Genomic DNA, 19,332 nt, shown 5'->3' on the forward strand with positions numbered 1-19,332 from the left:
CTATCAAATTTGTTTGAAAAAGTGCATAAGTGAAGCTGGCAGAAATTAGAGGCACTTTATTATGCTTTAAAAACTGTGAAATCAGCAGAGGTGGAAAAAAGTGCATGTATTATACTCAAGTAAAAGTACAGTTACTCTGTTTGAAATTTACTTAAGTAAAATGAAAAGTGCTGGTCTGCGAATCTACTCATGCAAAAGTGAAAAGTATTTAAGTTAAAGTTTACTTTAGGTACTGAATAGCTACTGACGAGTTTTGCAAAATAAGATCTTTCCTTATTGGCAAGAGCAAAAAGAGAATAGATTTCCAGCCAGGCTGTTTAGGATAAAGTAGAATACACAGTAAAATTGACAGTGTTAATTAAACTCCTCCAGAGTTAAATTTAACATTTAACTGTGTCTGTATTGGTCCACACTACATAAAGTTAAACTACACAACAACATGAGAGAACTATCACAATAACTCTTGAAAATCTGTGGTGAAGTGGGGTTTGGCGCATCAAAGAAACGCATATGGATGAAGCATATGCACTGTGTCCTTTAGGAACACAGGATCTCTAACTCAGTGGATAAGTACTGGTGCAAATGTGTCTCACAGGGATCACTGTATAACAGGAAACATCCAAACACATCTAAACACTCTGCCCGAGGGCATGATGGAGAACAACAGCTGTTCTGGGATGTGATGTGAATCATTCTCGTTTTGCTCTACTGTGTAGTCAACAGAGGTGGAAAAAGTACAAGATTATAGTACTCAAGTAGAAGTACAGTTACTCTGGTTACAGCTAAATAGAAGTAAAAGTACTGATTTCAAAATAAAAGTACCCCAACAACTACTCAACTACAGTGATTTGAGTAAAGTAATTAGTTACTTTCCACCCCTGGAAACCAGATTATGTCAAATGTGATGCATGAGGAAAATTAAACACAAACTAAATAAAGAACACACAAGGGTTAGAGTAAGGTTATAGGATCCATGTGTTGTTTATGTGTTTAACTCCTCAGACACGTGTAGGATAACTGCCTAATACATCCGAGTGACACTCTCATCAGACACCCAATACACCAAAGACCCCTAAGGTTTGTTCTTCTGAAGATATTTGACAGTCATTTAAGAAATATGAAGTCACTGTCTGTTTTATGTTGTATTTTCAATAAAAACACAAACTCTCTGAGTGTAACTCAACAATCTTTATTCAACTCTCATTCCATGTTCATCAACCTTAACACAATACACTTCTCTGTGCAGGCATCAGGTATTCAGGGTGACTTTAGTCTTCCCACTGAAACCATCATAAAGTACAGAGTGTATTCCATCTCTTTTTAATCCATCTACTTCCATTTCCCCTTTAACCTTTTCTAAACAACTGAGCCTTTTTTATTTTAAAGTACTTTTTTCTTAGAAATGTGTGCAGTTTGTAAACTACAGAGAATATCAGAACAATGCAAAGTAAAAATAGCAGGAATGTGCAGAACTTTACATCCAAAATGTGCATGTTTGTTAGAAGAAATGTCTTCTTGTTAGTTGTGTTTTAGAACAAAGAGTAAACCATATTACTGGTACATGTTTATGCTTGCATTTACATGGATTTCATGACTTTTGCTTTAGAAAAGGGACAGTGCTTTTATATTTCTTGAAACCAAATTTGGTAAATCCAACAGGAATTTATTACTTTATTTTTTGCAACTACCTTTGTCATATAGATGGATTGTCTGTAAAAGTTTCCCCACTTCTTACTTTTTATTGCTTTTGTTGTTCCATTTCAGTATCTTATATGTCCAATCCCTCAAATATCCTTCACTATCTAAAGTGTTTATTATGTTCCTGATCTACCTGCTCCGCCCTCTCCTGCCTGACTTCATACAGACGCCACTAGAGCGTAGTTTCTGCGCCTGGATTCATTACGGATGGAGAGAGCATAATGGAAGAGGAAGTTGATGAACATAACAACCACGTACACACCTGAGAAAGGAAGAGAGTGACCCAGACAGACATGCTGACAGGCAAACAGGTGAAAAACAACATCACTTCTTCCTGTTTCATGATCTTAGGTTAACATGCTGCTCGTCATCGCTTTGGATGGTGCTGATTTAGTCTAGCTCAGAGTGATGTTGGACTCCACCTGTTCATCTCTCCCATGCTGTCATGGATCACCCTCCTCCTCTCTCAGGGCAATACTAGTTGGTAAAAAGAGCGCTGGGCCCCTGGTGTTTCTGATGTCAGAGCCAGCTTACAGCTGCTCTCACGCTCAGCTACCACCGAGGGGTCAGGCTCACAGGGCTGACTGAGGCTGCTGTCAGTCAGCAGGAGGCGAGCGTCACTGTCAGTTCTCTCTAACAGTATTGGCAAAATCGCCTGCCAGTCCGTGTCACTGTCAGGAGGCGGGCAACGCCCTGTCACAGTGTCAGAGACCGACCGGCTGCTCGCTCCCTGCGTCACCAAACAGCATGCGTCAGTGTCAGCATCAGCTGGACTTAGGAGAGGCTTCGTTGTCAGAGCCTGCTGTCCCCTGTCAGCTGTACTTTGACTTTCACCTCACCTTCTCTACTACTCAGGGAGCCACAGGGGCGTCCTGTTGCATTTGCTGCATCTGCGGCATCAGTGCTACCAGCTGCTCTAAGTCTGACTGATGTTGACTGTGAGATACATCTCGCTCCTGCCCTTGCTGTCTAGCACCGTGATGGTCACCGCCATGACCAGCACCACCATGATCTCCATGGTGATTGCCATGGTGGTCATCACGGCCATGACCTAAGCCACGGGGGTGAAAGCCGTGACCATGGCTGTTGTCGCGTCCATGACCTCTACCATCATGACCATTATTGTGATCATGACCATGGCCAAAACCATCATGGCCTCCATGGTGCTGACCGTGGTTGTTACCACCACCATGGCCTCCATGGTGGTGACCGTGGTTGTCATTATGGCCATGACCAGAGCCATGGGGGTGAGAGCCGTGGTTGCCCCCTTGGTGGCCATGGTCATGACCCTGCTGGTGAGCGCCATGACCTTGATGGTGACCAGTGTCTGGTGGGTTGTCATCATCAGGCTGCACATCTGGGATCCTTGTGCACTCTTCAGGTGGCTCAGCGCTCTGCAGGAGAATAGAAAGATTTTTTTCAAGTGAACTCATCTTGAAATAAAAGTCAAACAAGACTATTATTTAAAAAGTTTTGTTGATTGGATTAATGGGCATTCTTTGATTTATGTCCGTACATTGTAGGTGCAGTTTTCACAGACGGGTATGCAGTAGGTATCTCTTATGGCGCTCTCCACATGGCCAAGTCCAATGATGGAATTTGGAAGTGAAATTTGGTGTGTGAGACGGCCACACCTGATTGAACAGAAATGAAAGAAAATGAATGGTAAGACAAATAAAAAACTAAAGAGTTATGGTCTTGATTTCCCTTGAAAATTTGAGTGACTCTTCACTTACCGGTCATAAATGAGAAAGTCATCCTTCACTCCATTGAGTGTCTGCCAGACATTAGGCTGTTGTTCATCCTGTTGGTACAGTGCAATGTTCTCTGACAGTTTCTCAGCCAGCAGTGGGTGCAGGCGCTGTGCTTGCTCCCCCTGGTCGTTGATGACGATGTAGACAATATCCCTCAGGCCCCGACGTTCAAGCTTTTGGCGCAGTTGTTCCAATCTGATAGGTTGAAGAATATTAAAGAACAAAAACCAGTTTACAGGACAGAAAATGTATGAAATACTGTTCAGAAATCAAGAATAAAGAGGAACAGAAGCAGATATGTGAAGGTGAACTTTCTGAGTTACATAAGAAGTCAGACGCGTCATGCCAACTTGGCAGCCATGAAGAGGGGCCATAAAATTTATCAGACACTTAAAATTAAAATTGCTCCTATAATGAAATGTGATGATCCATTCTACTTTAGGCTTTTCCTCAAATAGACTAAAGTGCATAACAAGAGATCGATTTTTTTAACACAAGGGAGTCAAATACCTGGAAGCCTGCACCAAACAGAACAATCAGCTGGCCTGGAAGAGGGCCACCACCGTCACCTTGCCCATGGCCCCCTTCATCGGCTCCACCTCCCCTATCCGCCAAGATGGTGGCAGCTGACACCGTCGCCCACCCCCTCCGTCACTCTCTGCCCCGCCCCCATGGAGCAGGCAGAGAGTGAGGAGCAGGCTGAGGCACGCCCACATGCCTGCGGTGCCTCTTCACTCCCCCGATCTACTGAAAACAGAGAGGAGGGGGAGAAAGGGGAGGGAAGGTTGGAAAAGGAGGCAGGCAGTAAGAGGAGAAAGAAGGAGGAGAGATAATCAGAGACTGATAAAACTTGGCAGACAAAACTAGGCTGGATGGACAAAAGGTCAGAGAGGGGTTATCATTCTGAAATTCTGCTAAATGCCATTGTTGTCCTCTTCAATGTAACTGCTCTTTAAACAACTGCATCTGAGGGTAAACAAAGCAGTTTAATGAAAGTTTCAAATCTGTGCTGGTGTTACTTTAGCACAGATTTAAGTTTGGTTACAAATCATGCATAGAATTTATTACAAAGAAGTCCAGCAAAATGCATGAATACAAAAAGGCAGAAAAGTCAAGAAACAAAAAAAGGGTTCAGTAGCAGCACCATTAACTATACTTCAGTCCCACCAGAAACAAGGTTTAAATGCATTTTAAAGGAAACCCCCTCCTGATTCTCAGCATTCTTCATCAACTTTTCACAGTTGTTAAATGTGACACTAACACAAACATCTTGCTTTCCATCAAACAGGTCAAATTAATGAATTTTCCACTTACCCCTCCGTTAAAAGCGTCTTCTTCTCTGTGCTCAGCTCTGCGTTGCTTCTACTCCTCGAACAAAAACAAGTCCCGTCCTCCGCCTCTCCCCCCTTTTATACCCTGCCTGTTGTTTTTCTCTCTGCTGTGAGGACAAAGTTCAGTCCCAGCTCTGTGCTGATGCCTACACTTTTCTCCAGTTGAAAAAGTTACAGAGCAGAAGTTCCCCCTGCTGACCGATTAAAAAAGCCTGTTTTTGCTGGAAGATGTTTTGTAGCTACTGGCAATTTGACAAAAATTCCTTCAAGAGAGAAGTTTGAGAGAAGCTGCCTCTTTATTATGGCTTCAAGAGATATGTCAGCACTAATATTGTGCATGCATTTACCTTGTAAATTAACATAACTGCTTACATTGTGCAATTAATATTATAAGGGTTTATTTCATGAACATTGTGCAATATGTTTTTGACTTGTTGTACAAAGAGAGGGAAGGGGAAAGAGGACAAAGGGAGGGTCTTTGGTTGGTGTCCAGTATGCTTTTGCAGGATCCACACAGACAGTGTGTGACTTTCAGCATGCATTTCTGAGACACCAGTGTGCTGTTGGAGAGCAAAAGTATAACAAATGTACAAACAATGCAAACACATTGGAGTTCCTTGGTGAGCAAATGGTTAGAGGTGTCAAATTAGAATGAAACACAAATTAGAAGACGAGTTTTCTAACCCACTTTCCAGAAGCACATGAAATAATGGACTTTATACCGCAGGGATCACGTTGCATCAAGTTCCATTTGAGGACTTGATCTTACATCACACTTAGTTAAAGGTATATGGCTGTGTGGTAAAAGGTTTTATAGTATATAAAACAGTTAAAACTTGCCTTAAAGTCTAATCAGGCAGGTGCTGGTGTCTGTGTCTGTCAGCAGATATAGGCAATTCAGTTCAGGGCAATCAGTACGCAGTTAAGAGATAAGAGTCAACGATACGTTTATCTAGGGCAGCAAAGTCTATGACCAAGTAGTCTAAAAAGAACAAAATTAATATAAACGGGTGCCGCATGCAAGTTTAGACACTCACACCCTCTTTTCGGTTAAAGTTTTCAGCATGATTAAACACACAGCTTTACCTCCAAACATGCATAAATTAGTGTAAACAATAAATTAAGAGGAAATAAGGTTATGCCTGTAGCACTAAAAGAATGGGCAACAACATGTAGATTTTAGTGTAACACATGCAGCAGAAAACATGCCTAAGTGTACAGAGTAAATTAAAGTATCAGCGTCTGTCAACACCAGCTTGGATGTGACTTTAGTAGCACTTGGCTGATTCAGCAGAATATGACATGTGACCTGGAGTGTCCTGCCAGGACAAGTTTTCTCAGTGACCCGAGGTTACCCATTCACACTATCAGACACTGTGTTATATGTTGTTTATCAGGACACACTGACCTGCAATATAAGACAGTACATCAATAAGAATCACGAGATCTGAATAGATAACATTCATCCAAATATACCTCATATATAATAGACGTCATTTTACTCTTCTCAGAAAAATGCAACCAAAGAGTTGCATGCAAGGCCGCCCATAATCGGGGTATAAGGAGGAAGTCTTTCTGGGGCCCAGCCAAACTGGGGGCCAACAGAGGTCAGCAAAATCATGGTCAATTGTAAAGTTAAGCTTTGATAACCATATTTTAACCTGAATAATAACCACTCTGATAAAAGCAACAAAAATGGATTTCATTGATTCATTTATGCTGTTGAACAATATAGCCTTTTTCAAAATGCAAAGCCCCTTTATTAAAACAACTTATTACCTTGTAATTGGTAATGTTAACAATGTGGATGGACGCACTGAACTTTTAGGAAAGTAAAGTTAGAATTTATAGGAAGACCATGGTGTGCAGAAATGTCAGGATGCCAGAAAATAAAACAAAGGAATCTAAGACACTTTTGTTTTTAAATGTAGCAAATAATTCAATAATTGTGAAAAGAAACTAAAATGGGTGAAAAGTGGCAAAACAGGCCAAAAGTTGCAAAAATTGTCAAAAAGTGGAGTAAATGGGCAAAAAGCAGCAAAAACTGGCAAAGGTGGCAAAAAGCAGCTAAAGTAGGCAAAAAGACTTTGCAGAAATGGGCAAAAAGTGGTTAAAAAATGTTAACAAAAAAAATGTTCAACAAAAGTAGAAGAAATTGGTGAAAAGGGGCAAAAAATTGGTTAAAATTAGCAAAAAAGTGGTAAGAATGGGCAAAAAGCAGCAAAAAAGAAAAAAAAATGGTTAAAAGCAGTAATGGATGCAAAAAAAGCAATGAAAGTGCTTAAAAAGTACAACCAATAAATAATTTCAACATCAGGTCCCAATAGTGGCTTGACACAATTTTCAGCTCCAAAATGAGGTAACTGTTAGCTAGGATGTTCACACTAATGCTGCTAATCCAACATACATTCATTGATAGCATCAATAAATCAAAACTGTGAGGGGCCCATTCTCTGTGTTTTTCAGGGGTCCATCCAATTCTGTGGGTGGGCCTGGCTACAAGTGTGTAAATGGAGGGCTACTTCTTCATGGTCAAGAGTTGGTCAAAATTTCCAGTTTCAGATATTCTTTATAGTCTCTTTCACCAGCATAAATCTCAGACATTTGTCACCATATAAGATTTTTCCCCTGAACGATTAAACACTTTGATGTGGTCTCAGACTTTGAGCCCACATGGCTAAGCTATTTGCTTTACATTATCACAGCTGTATATATATCTACTTTTTAAATTTAACCTTTATTTAACCAGGTTACATACATATCTACATACATGTTGTTAATCATGAATGTAGAGGTAAGATCATATTATATGTATATTTTATACTAAAGATGTCCTTGGCATTAATTTAATTCATTTCAGATATGTATGTTCCAGGACAGCATCAGGGACAGTGTTCACATATCTTTGAAGTCCAACATGAAACGTATAAGCAGCTGAAAACATTAAAATAAACAAAAACAACAACAACAAAAAAAAAAAACCTGCATCAATACAATTATTTAAAAAATAATTTCAGGTAGTTCAGCTGACTTCAGCCTTACCCATAGGTAATACAGCATGCTACCCACCTTTTTTTTTTTAGATATTACACTTACATGTCACTTAAAGCAAATTTGCACAATCTTCAATACGATATCTGATCTGGGCTTTAGTCAGATTCCCAACCCCAGTTTTTTAACAAGGCGCCATAAAAACTTTATAATGTTTTATAATATTTTCTCAGTTTTGGGGAACAGGAAGAACCAGGGTTGGTTGGCACACAGCTATTCAGTCACAAACTCACAAACTTTTTTGATGATGGTAACTTTTAAAATTCAGAGTATCAAAAGTTTAAAAATTAACTTATGGATGGAACATGCGGTACAAATGTGCAACAGAAATTTGAAATGATGACTTCCAAACTGGATCACAATTGAGTGGGGTTGGCTGGCATTGTCACGATGTGGTTCATGTTCATCAAATTTTATATGACAAAATATTAAGGAAATGATTGAAAAAAATACTAAAATAAAAGGCAAACCAACATAAGAAATAACTAAATGAACAGGCAGTGTGTCAAGCAGTGATTGCACTTTGGAGGGGAGCAGAGAGAGTGTGGAGCTAAAGTGCCAGGACTTACACACCTGAGGGACTGGCCAGGTCCTGCCCAGGTGTGGCAATCACCAACTGCCAACCGGCAGGGCAATTTGGAAGACAAACATAGACACAAGGGAAAACACACAGCAGGCCTTGGTGGCCAGAGCCAATGACAGCCATATCATACCTATGACTCAGACTGCAGCTGAATTGAGTCACACACTGATCCACAATAAGGGTTAGTATAAACACAAGCACACAGAGACACTGCAAAGAACTAAATGCAGTTTGTCACATTACAATAAAGTTTTTGTTGCACAAACTACACTTATCTGTTTTTTATTAGTTTAATTAATATTACACTTGAATGTTTTTACCCAAATACTTCATTGTTTTCAGTTTTCCTGAGCTTTTAGGAGTTAGTTCATATTTTGTTGGGGTTTTCTAAAAATGGTAAATGAACTTGAACTTTTATAGTCAACTGACTACTCAAGGTGCTTTTATACCACAGGCCTTTCAACACCTACCCTTTTGCACCCACTCACTCCACATTATTCACCTGCTATTAATGCAGTAGTAGGAGTATATTGGGGTTAAGCACCTTGCCCAAAGACATATCAACACATATACATGTGAAGGTAGGCGTTTGAGATCGAATCCATGACCTTCCGATTGTGAGACAACCAACTTTCTACTGAGCCACAGTTAGTAAGCAATTTCAGTCTTTGAACGACTGAAAACCAATGTTTTATCATATCGTTATTTTCTTTTGCTTGGCAAAATGATTCAGACATTCTAATGAATGAACTGCTAACTGGTTTTAAAATAGGGAAATATTCTAGTTAATGTTTATGTTCTCAAGTTTTTTTGAAATTATATATTAACATTGTTTCTATGATTCATGTTTTCAGGTTTTCATGAATTTTTCAGGAAATGACAGAAATGGCAAAAGGAAGAACTGACTGGATTTTGGGACTGATCCGGATCATTGTCTGGATCCAGGAATTTTTTAAAGGATTCTGTACTATTGGGAGATAGGACAAATGGCAGAGGTCTGCGCTGTTACCACTTTACACCAGGAGATGGCGGACATGAGTAACTTATTCAAATTTTTGGACTTTATAGAGTTTGAAAGACACTCGCCCGGTTGAGGAAACGAGTCGGAGCGTAACAGAGAGAAAGCAAGCGGCAACATCTGGTCCTGAAAAATGAAGCCAATGCAGAAGTGCAAAAAATTGCTATACCGTGAGTGTCCACTTGAGGCTTGCTGCAGGAACACCGGAAGTCCCATATGGACACATGTTAAACAGCCAGTTTTGACACTAGAAATAAACTGGTTTGCCGCCTGGTTCAAAACACCAACCGTGTCTCATTAGCTAGAGTCTTATTGTGCTCCCACTGTACGGGGGGTAAATGTTTTTGTACCACGATCGTTTGGATTATATTTCGGATGAAAGCTGATTGGTGCGTCTCATTTGATCGACAGATAGCTTGGCAGGCAGAGGCTCCATTTCTGTCTACCAGAATGCTAGCTAGCTGGCTGACAGGAAGTTGCGCTTAGTGGGCGGGCTGTCAGGTTGATCCAAAGTTCAGTTGAGACTGCCATTTCAATATGGAAGCCTCAAGCCTCCATTGGCTTCAAAAGCCGATTGAGTCTGCCTATTGTAAGCAGACGACCGACGTCACATGGGGTTTGTCCAATTCTTTCTACAATCTATGAGAGAAAGACAGCGAATTGTAGCGAGAATACTCACCATGCTGGGAGGAATAGAGGAATATTCACCCTCTGCCATGACTCCCACATGTAGCGAAGCCAATGCTTTGCCTCACCTAATCGGCGAATTACATTTTGGGAGTGATCCAGATCACTGTCTGGATCCAGGAATGTTTTTAAAGGATTCTTCACTATTGGGAGATAGGGCTGGCGGGTCTGCACTCTCTGAGTGCTTTTGTTCATGAAAACATATTTATAGCTAAGATTTTAACCTTTAATTTGCTTTTGATAAGAATATTACATCATGAACATACCACAGAAATACAGCAGAATAAACCAAACCCAGTCTCACCCATGCCAATCCACTGCTGGTTAGCTTTAGCTTTGTAAGCTATTAACTAAAATGTAGGTGATGGTGTTGAGCCTTTAACTTGGATAAATATCCATATTTATTTGCTTGACGAACAAATATGTCGTCATTCAGATATCCTGAAGAAGATACTAATAAAAGCTCTGCATTAATGGGGAGGTTGGAGCGGCATAACCACCAGTCTAAGGACAGGACATGTTAACGTTTGCCGCTGTCTCTAAGCAACGCTCTATGGCGTCCCTGGCTTTGCAAGGGTTTCTGGGAATCTGAGGCTGGAGGCTTGAACGACCGCCCTTTTTGGAGCTTCGAGAGTAGAACAGCGGTACATGCGTCGAGGGAAATATAATCTCAAAACAACATTCTGAAGCATCGTAATCAGACTTCAGGTATGTATACCGATGGTTTTTTACGTGCATTTTGCCCTATGGTAGCTGTAATTAGGAAATCTGTCTGGGAAAAGTGTATTTTAATGCGCGGTTTGATGACGTAATGTTGATTGTCAAACGCGAAATGGCGAGCGTGCTAAGAGGCCCGTTACCTACAGCTCTCTGCGGTTTTATAATGTTTATTTATTTCATCTTTCGTTACCGAAAGGATTATATTCATGTGTCATATCTTGGTGAGTTGCACTCTTGCTACACATATTACCGTGGTGTTTAAAGTACCTGTTGTTTTCCTCTCACTGGGTAGGTCTGTAATTGGCTAGATATGCTAACATGGATTAGCAAAGCCGTTCACGATGGCCAAATAAGCGACTGCAAGTCGGATCGTCTGTTTAAACATATTGCAATCTCACTTAGCATGTCAGTGCATGCCCTTGATTTCCAGCGCGGTATTGGTTCTTCTGAGGCTTGCAATTTCGGCATTTCTGGCATATATAGGTTTAACAGTGATGTTCTCTAGCGCCATCATGTTGACTTCCTCGTTCTGTGTGTCATCACTGTCCTGAAAAGCCCTTTCCACCCTTTGAACCTCCAATAACTGAACTTTATTTCCGCCCAGTACAATTATTAAGGCTCGTTGGGATGCAGGTCTGCCATAGGCACATTAAGTTATTGCATTAGATTAAGTAGCTTAATATTTAACACTGTCAGCCTAGGAAAGCAGATTATTTTTGACGCAGTTCTCTTCCAATTTAGAGCAAATTTGAGCTCATAAGTTCATAGTATCCTTAAAAGTTACACCATGTGATGAAAATCATAGTCTGCGTTGGCTCATTTAATGTAGATACACGAGGAGGTATAAAATCCAAGATACCCGAGTCACTTGTAAAGGGAAAGAACTGAAAGAGCTGGACAAACCGCATTATTAACATTTGCTGACATGATTTTAGCTGCACCAAAATCGTTTTAAGCTGCCCTTTCACAAAGAGGTGTACTAGAGTCAGCTGAGAGCATGTCCAGAAATATTTGTATTGTTGTATTGTTGTAAGTTTTGGCTTGTTTAGCAAGGTATTTTTTATAAGAGATCTTCAAATCGGATACATTATTAGTCTTAAAATTCCTGTGCCAGCTTGTTCCAACACTATAATGTATAAATTGTGATACTACAAATCATCAAATAAAGTCTTTGCAGTGAATAAACTGTATCTGTCACATTTGGAACTTAAATCAAAATCATGCAATATGTGCAATATTATTGATGTTATTGCTGTCATTACCACTGGTTATTATTCTTTCAGGAGATCCACAATATACTTAATGTGCACACTCAATATACCTTAAATGTGGCATATTGTAGCATGTTGCCCTTTTAACTCATACTTTTTCCTATTATTCATGAGTAATATTAATATGTATACTACAATCCAAAATGGTCCTGTTTATCTGTATATATCTTTATTTTATATAAATATTGTATTTGTCTGTAATGCACGTGTAACATCTTGTTCTTATTGGACCATTTTTGCACAAGCCCATGTTCATGTCATACCAAAACTCTGTACATAACTGGCTGCTAGAAGGTGTTCCATGTCACTTTGCACTAACTTTGCACATTCTGTGCAGTCGGTCTCAATTGTATGTAGCTCCTGTCCTTTTTAGTTTAACGTTATTTAGTCTATTGTTGTTGCTTTCTCTTATGTGAATTCCATTGTATTTTTTTACTGCCTCCTTTCTCTTTGTTGTGTTGCTGCATTGCCAGAATTTCCTCTCTGGAGATCAGTAAAGTAATATCTTATCTTACATGAGCAAAATACAAAAATGGACAGTATATTACAAGATATTTTGTAGTTAAATTTAAAGAAATTTTGTGTAAAGGATCAATTAAGGTCTAAGATGTTCAGTTATAGAGTACAATTAGTACGACAGTAATGCCATTATTGACAGTACAAAGACCCAGACTTTAAAGAAGGTCCAGATAGTTACAATGTGGATAATACTACATAGTGGTAAAGAAAAGTGATATTGCTTATGCTAGTTGTAGTGAAAGGAAGAAACATAGCACATGGTAGTGAATGTCAGGAAACCTGATATGGGAAAGGGAATACTGAACATGGTGCAAAACATCTAAAACAAAGTTTATTCTGTTTGAAAAAAAAGTAACATTGCACATTAAATGAAATATTTTGCACAATATGAAGGAACTCATTGTGCAGGTGTGATACTAAAGATCGTCAGATACAGTAGTTGCACTGAATAAACTGTATCTGTCCAAAAAATGTTTTTATTGTCTTCAATGTGATGAGAAGAGACAGGAAATATGGGGAGAGAGAACAGGGAATTGAGCTAAGCCAGTACTCTGGAAATCTTGTCATAGTGGATTAAAACACTGGAGAAAACAGTTTCTAGGAATGCTTATTTTAACAGTGACATTCATGCTTGTGTCTGACTGTAGAAGTGGTAGCTTCTTTACCTTTTCTTTCCCAGACAATATTAAGAATTGATGTAAGAACTAATGTAAATTTCTTCTGACCCCTGTAGAGAAAAATAAGGAAAGTAATGGCGGCGGAGGTGGAGGTTGAGATTGAAGGATGCAATGAGTATCCTGCTCATTACAAAGTCATGATGGACAAACTTAATGAACAGCGGCAGCTGGACCAGTTCACAGACATTACTCTGATTGTTGACGGTAAGTTGGCGCACCTTGTAGATTATGATGTCCAAGGAAAACTCCTAAGTGATGCTCCTCATTTCAGTGTCTTTTATCTTACAGGGCATCAGTTCAGAGCCCATAAAGCAGTGTTGGCAGCATGCAGTCAGTTTTTCCACAAGTTCTTCCAGGATTTTACCCAGGAGCCACTAGTGGAGATAGAAGGTATACCGTGTTAAAACTGTAAACGCAGCACCCACTATTGTCTCTTTCTTTATTTGTGACTGTTTGACATCAAGTAGCTTTTACTCACAACTGCTGCTCTTGTCACATCACAGGAGTGAGTAACACAGCCTTTCGCCAGCTGATGGAGTTCACATACACAGCAACATTAGATGTGGGTAAAAAGGAGGAAGCTGATGTGTGGAAGGCTGCTGAATATCTACAGATGCAGGAAGCCATTAAAGCACTCAGCAAGTAAGACTAACATACAAGCCAAAATTATGTAACTATCACAGTTGGCATGTCATTTACAAAGAAAAAAATGTTGTTTACTCTCAACAAAGCTCATCCTGTCTTGTAGGATGAATGACGATTCCTCCTTGACAGCAAAGAACAAAGGCAAAAAGAGGAAGATTGCTGAGACATCAAATGTCATTACAGAAAGTCTTCCTACTGTGGAGGGAGAGCAGGTCAGTTTGCTCATATTGATCACATGAAGATGATGCTTTGTGCTACAACTGCCCTATGTGCCTCGAACATTGTGTGTTCCTGTCTTTAAAATTTGTAATGACTATATTCACTGTTGTCCAGGTGGAGATTGAGGTGATAGGAGAAGGAGTCATTGAGGTGGAGGAAGCAGGACTGGAGGAGGTGGTTGATGCAGCAAAGAACGCTCAGGCCTCAGACGACTCTGCTTTGGCTCTTCTGGCTGAATTAACCAGCAAGTATCAGCAGGAAGAATCTACAGTACATATCGTCAAAAAAGGGGAAATTGAAGAGGTATGGTAACCTGGTTATGAGCAAACCTTGATATTAGCTTAGCTGCATGTTTTGTGGTGTATTGATTGTTTGACTGCCTGTATGTTTTCTTATTAGGAGATGGTGTACCAGGAGGAAACAGTGACAGCGTCCAAAGTGCTGGAGAATGTCGAGTTGGTTGAAGTCCAGATTTCCCAAGTAGACAACATGTTCCGCTGCAACAAGTGTGATCGGGGCTTCAAGTTGTACTATCACCTCAAGCAGCACTTAAAAACACATCTGGGCTCACTGGAAAAACCCCATGTGTGCAATCACTGTGGAAAAGCTTACACACGGGAGGGGGCCTTGAAGCAGCACATCAGTACGTTTCATTTCGAAGCAGAGGAGCTGTCCCGAAGCCAGAAACCACAGAAGAAAGTGCACATATGTGAATACTGTAAAAAGCACTTTGACCACTTTGGGCACTTTAAAGAACACTTGCGAAAGCACACAGGTGAGAACTGAAAATTTTCTTGTTTTACCTGCTTTATATACGATCATATATTCCCTACTTGCTGTTAAACATAGCATTGACATATATGTCTCGCTTTCATGTTTTTATCTGCAGGGGAAAAACCTTATGAGTGTCCAGATTGTCATGAACGATTTGCAAGGAACAGCACACTGAAGTGCCATATGGCAGCCTGTCAGAATGGGGCTGGAGCCAAGAAAGGGCGAAAGAAAGTCTATGAATGCCAGGTACAATTTGTGCAGAACAATGGTCATTAATATATCAGTGCAGTCTCTACAAAGAAGTACATGTTTTAGTTGTTTTTGTTTCACTCCCTTTGGTTTTTTACATGTGGTTGTGCCTAGCGATAGTATAATTTATATATTTTTATATATATATTTTCCCCTACTTGGTCATATGATTCATAATTGGACAGATATGCTTTTCAAGTGAATAATGCATGCCTGTACTAAAATAATGCATATTAAGACATATTTTCTTTATTGGATTGTCTTTTGAGCATAGATTCACATGTTGGCTGCCACTGCTGTGTAATACATTCTATGTAGTGAGGTCAAGTGGTTGCATTTTTCTTCCTTTTGATGTAGAGAGGAAAAAAAGGAAGAAGTTACTGTAAAGTAAATTGAGGGGGGTACAATCAGAAAAATGTGGGAAGGTGAAAAAATGAAATCATTTAATATCTCTATCCAGAGTGCATTGCACCGTGGCTGCCTGCATGTCAATCTACTGACTGACTGATTGATTTATTTTTTAATGTGTCATGCACAGATAATATGCCCAGCCCAGACAGACTTATAATACACAGTTATTAAAACTTAGAGGTCAGAACCAAAAGAAGATGCTCAACAAATAAAATTGTAATGAAATGAACCATCCTGTTTTTTCTTCCAGGCTTTAGTGGTAAATGTAACCTTTGAAATTATCAACCATTCCATCCTGTCATTAGTGCTTCAACATATTTGTAATACATTATGTTGATTCATTAAAAGGTGTCCTTAAATCATCACAGAGGAGAAATGTGTAAAAGAAAAAATATTTCAACTTGTCCTGAATCACAAAGACCACACATTCTCTGCCCCCCCTGGGAGATGTTTTTAAATCTGCTGACTTCAAGAGCCAGAGGAAGGATTCCTGTTATTAACAGAGCAACCTAATGTTTTCTTGTTAATTTTGCTTTAATATAAAATTCAATAACATAATTCTGCATTTTTCAAATAGGCATATATGTCTATAATTTGGGTTTTAATAGGATACCATATCACTATTTTTCTTCAAATCCATAAAGAAACTTTCAGAATTGTGTTCAGCCCGCAGGTAAAACTATTCATGGAGAATTCTTTCACTCCAAAGAAAACATTTTTTATGGAGTTTATTATCTGACATATTAGTGAAACAATTCCACAGCCTTGTTATGTCACATTTCCTCCTTACTGAATCAGGAATCCAACCCATGTCACCCCGAGCAGCTGGAGAAGGAGCAACTTTACAAATACCTACAAAACAATGAATAGCTCTGTTTTGCATTAAATGTTAAATTCTATTATGTTAAATCCCAAACACCATCAGCATATTTCAAACTAGGACAAGGTTACCATTGAGAGTAAGTGGAATATCCAATGTCTCTACATACATTTAACTTGTTAACAACCTCTACTTTGCAACTACTACTCTACTTTTTAAATCAACTCTAAATGTAGAAATCTAGTGTGATTCTTTGTCAAACATATATATAATAGGCAACAATGTTGATGTAATAGAAAAAATATGTCCTAATGTGTATAGTTCCTTATAAGAAAATACAATTGAAATGTCACATTTATTTCTTTATTTGTGATCACTTATGAAGTGCAAATGCAATAAGGAGTTGATCTCTCAATGATTTGATGAATGGAAGGTAAATAATAACAAGTAAAACAATTGTGGGAATTTTTAAGTCATTTCCTACCAGAACAAGACCATTTGTGACCTCACAATTTTTGATTGTGATGGGCAACTACTGAAGTTTTGTGACCACCCTGATTTATCTTTTAATCTTCCATGGGGGATTAAGAAAAACTAACATCTTTTAACATCACGTTATCAAAAGAAAGAAAATGCTGATAGACCTCTCTTTCCTCCTCCATCAGGTCTGCAGCAGTGTGTTCAACAGCTGGGACCAGTTCAAAGACCACCTTGTGAGCCACACAGGAGACAAGCCCAACCACTGCACCATGTGTGACATGTGGTTCACACATCCAAAAGACCTTAAGGTCCACCTCAAACAAGTCCATTCCATTGAGGACAAAAAGTCAACTGAAGAACTGGTCATCGCTGACTCTGCTGCCACAGCAGCCATCGCCATCGCAACACAGAGCGGTGAAACAGTGCTGCTGGACGATGGAATCCAGGTGGAGCACATGACTATGGAGCCCGTCCATGTGATGGAGATGGAGGAGACCACGACAGTCGTGATGGAAGATGGAGGGGTGACAGAGATGTGTGAGGAAGATGTGGAGAGACTAAAGCAGGCTGGGGTACAGATCCAGGTGGTTCACGTGACGACGACTGAGGTCGACGAGCAGCAGGTGGTGAACTCTCAGGTGGAAGTGGAGGTGGATGGTGAAATGGTGAATGTTGAGGAAGCAGTGGAGGCACAAGCTGTGGTTGTATGAGAACGTAGCAAAGACTATCACAAATAAGTCACAGGAGACCTTCTCAGTTAGCTGGCATGTGTTTTGATAAAGAACAATGGGATAGAGCATGCCACAAGTCCTGCATTACATGAAATAACTTGGTTCCCATTACTATTTGTCTTTGACGACAGAGCAATAGACTAATTTTGAAACGTCAGATTTCCTTGTTATATTTCTGTATTTATTTTTGAGCCAGTTGCTATCATACCACATATCCTTGGTGACCTCACAGTGCTTCATCAGTCTCTTTTCATGTGTCTTTTTCCGAGTTTATATTTTATGTCATGTAAATTTTTTTTCGTTCTGATTACTCAGCAAGACAATAAGAGAATAAATGCAATATGATATAATCCTGTTGCAGCTCATTAAACTGCTGAATTTCTGTAGAGACCATGATGCATGTCATCTTGTTAAGCTTATTTTGATATTCACTTTGATGTTTTTGCAGAAAATATTGCAAATATGGAAGTAAATTGTTTCCCAAAATGAGGAACTGACAATGTCCTGTTTTGCTTAGTCTTTGTATTTCCTTGTTGTTGCATTTAACAGTTTTTAAAATTATTTTAAAGAAAGTTGCTAAATGAATTACTACCCAATTCTGTTTTTTTTAAGTGCCATGGCTTAGTGCTTTGTTTTATTGCAGTAACTTCATGTTTATTCCATTATCAGTGTAATTTTCAGAGCAGGCAGCTGTTTTAAGCATAAACTTATAATGCCTGTGTGCATTTCTTTGAAATACACAACAACTTCCTGTCAGTTTTGTGATATTTAACAAAAGAGGAACACAGGTTTCCCTTGTGATTTGGTGGATACCCAACTGGAGCCAAAGGGAAAGATAACACTGGAATCATGATTTTTTTTCTAAAATTTGCAACCAAAAAGAAAAGCTTAAATCTCTGTATTTTTTAAATGCAGTGAATACACAAGACTGCTGCCAGGTTTCCCCTCAGCACATGTGAAGTAGATGATTATCCAGTATGTACAGGTTTAATTTACAGCTTGTTTCTACTGCACTCTGGTGGCAGAAAAGACAACTACAGGTGATTTCAGAAGATAGGTGTAATGCAGACAAATTCGAAGCTTTTTAAGCTATATTTCAGAGTAAAGCATAAATAAGATAACCTACCATTTGTACTTAAAAAAATTAAAGATTGAAGAGGTGTTTGAATGAAGTAAGAAGAATTGGTTCGGAGTGGTGTAGTTGAAAGTGTTTCCTATGCACTGATGTGCAAATAGAGGTGTTTGCCTTTCCAAATCAAGTACAATTAATTTAATTTACCACAGGTGGACTCCAATCAAGGCGTAGAAACACCTCAGCAAAGATCAAGAGAAATCGGAGGAACCTGAGCTAAATTTCAAGTGTTTTGCAAATGGTCCGACTACTTACATAAATATATTTCGTTTTTCCTGTACTGTTAATATGTGACTATTTTTTAAAATTGTTTTTTCACTTTTTCATTTTGGGGTACTAAATGCAGATACATGAGGATAAAAATGTAAGTTTTCCACTATAGCATTAGGCTGCAACATAAAAGAGAAAAAATCTGAGGGGGTTCTGAATACTTTCTGAATGCACTGTCTATGAATCCAGTCAATCAGTGAGGTAAAAGCAATGGCTGTAGTAATAATAATCTGACTTCACCTTATTAAAACATATTAAGTGTTCAACTGACTGTAGTGAAAACAATTTGCTC

At 39.2% G+C, this 19,332-nt stretch overlaps 2 protein-coding genes across 4 annotated transcripts; one reads left to right on the top strand and one right to left on the bottom strand.

Moving 5' to 3' along the window:
• Positions 1-1,173: 1,173 nt before the first annotated feature.
• LOC121509889 (selenoprotein P) lies at positions 1,174-4,922 on the bottom strand. 2 transcript variants are annotated; one of them, XM_041787671.1, is made up of 5 exons: positions 4,767-4,922; positions 3,963-4,199; positions 3,435-3,647; positions 3,215-3,332; positions 1,174-3,092 (listed from the first exon to the last, which is right to left on the bottom strand). In XM_041787671.1, exons 2-5 carry the CDS (start codon positions 4,166-4,168, stop codon positions 2,271-2,273), a joined length of 1,359 nt encoding a protein of 452 aa, XP_041643605.1. In that variant the 5' UTR covers positions 4,169-4,199; positions 4,767-4,922; the 3' UTR covers positions 1,174-2,270. The 2 variants fall into 2 exon arrangements, with proteins under 2 accessions (XP_041643605.1, XP_041643606.1); XM_041787672.1 differs by having other exon boundaries at positions 3,963-4,196; positions 4,767-4,888.
• Positions 4,923-10,716: 5,794 nt separating this feature from the next.
• Positions 10,717-18,127, top strand: znf131 (zinc finger protein 131). 2 transcript variants are annotated; one of them, XM_041788647.1, is made up of 9 exons: positions 10,717-10,830; positions 13,366-13,513; positions 13,598-13,699; positions 13,813-13,951; positions 14,058-14,166; positions 14,288-14,476; positions 14,573-14,948; positions 15,063-15,193; positions 17,093-18,127. In XM_041788647.1, the coding sequence occupies exons 2-9, from the start codon at positions 13,384-13,386 to the stop codon at positions 17,615-17,617; spliced, it is 1,701 nt and encodes a 566-aa protein (XP_041644581.1). In that variant the 5' UTR covers positions 10,717-10,830; positions 13,366-13,383; the 3' UTR covers positions 17,618-18,127. The 2 variants fall into 2 exon arrangements, with proteins under 2 accessions (XP_041644581.1, XP_041644580.1); XM_041788646.1 differs by lacking the exon at positions 10,717-10,830 and adding an exon at positions 10,921-11,063.
• The last annotated feature ends 1,205 nt before the right edge of the window (positions 18,128-19,332 follow it).

This window comes from Cheilinus undulatus, linkage group 5 (genome assembly GCF_018320785.1).
Source record: "Cheilinus undulatus linkage group 5, ASM1832078v1, whole genome shotgun sequence".
NCBI classification, from domain to species: domain Eukaryota; kingdom Metazoa; phylum Chordata; class Actinopteri; order Labriformes; family Labridae; genus Cheilinus; species Cheilinus undulatus.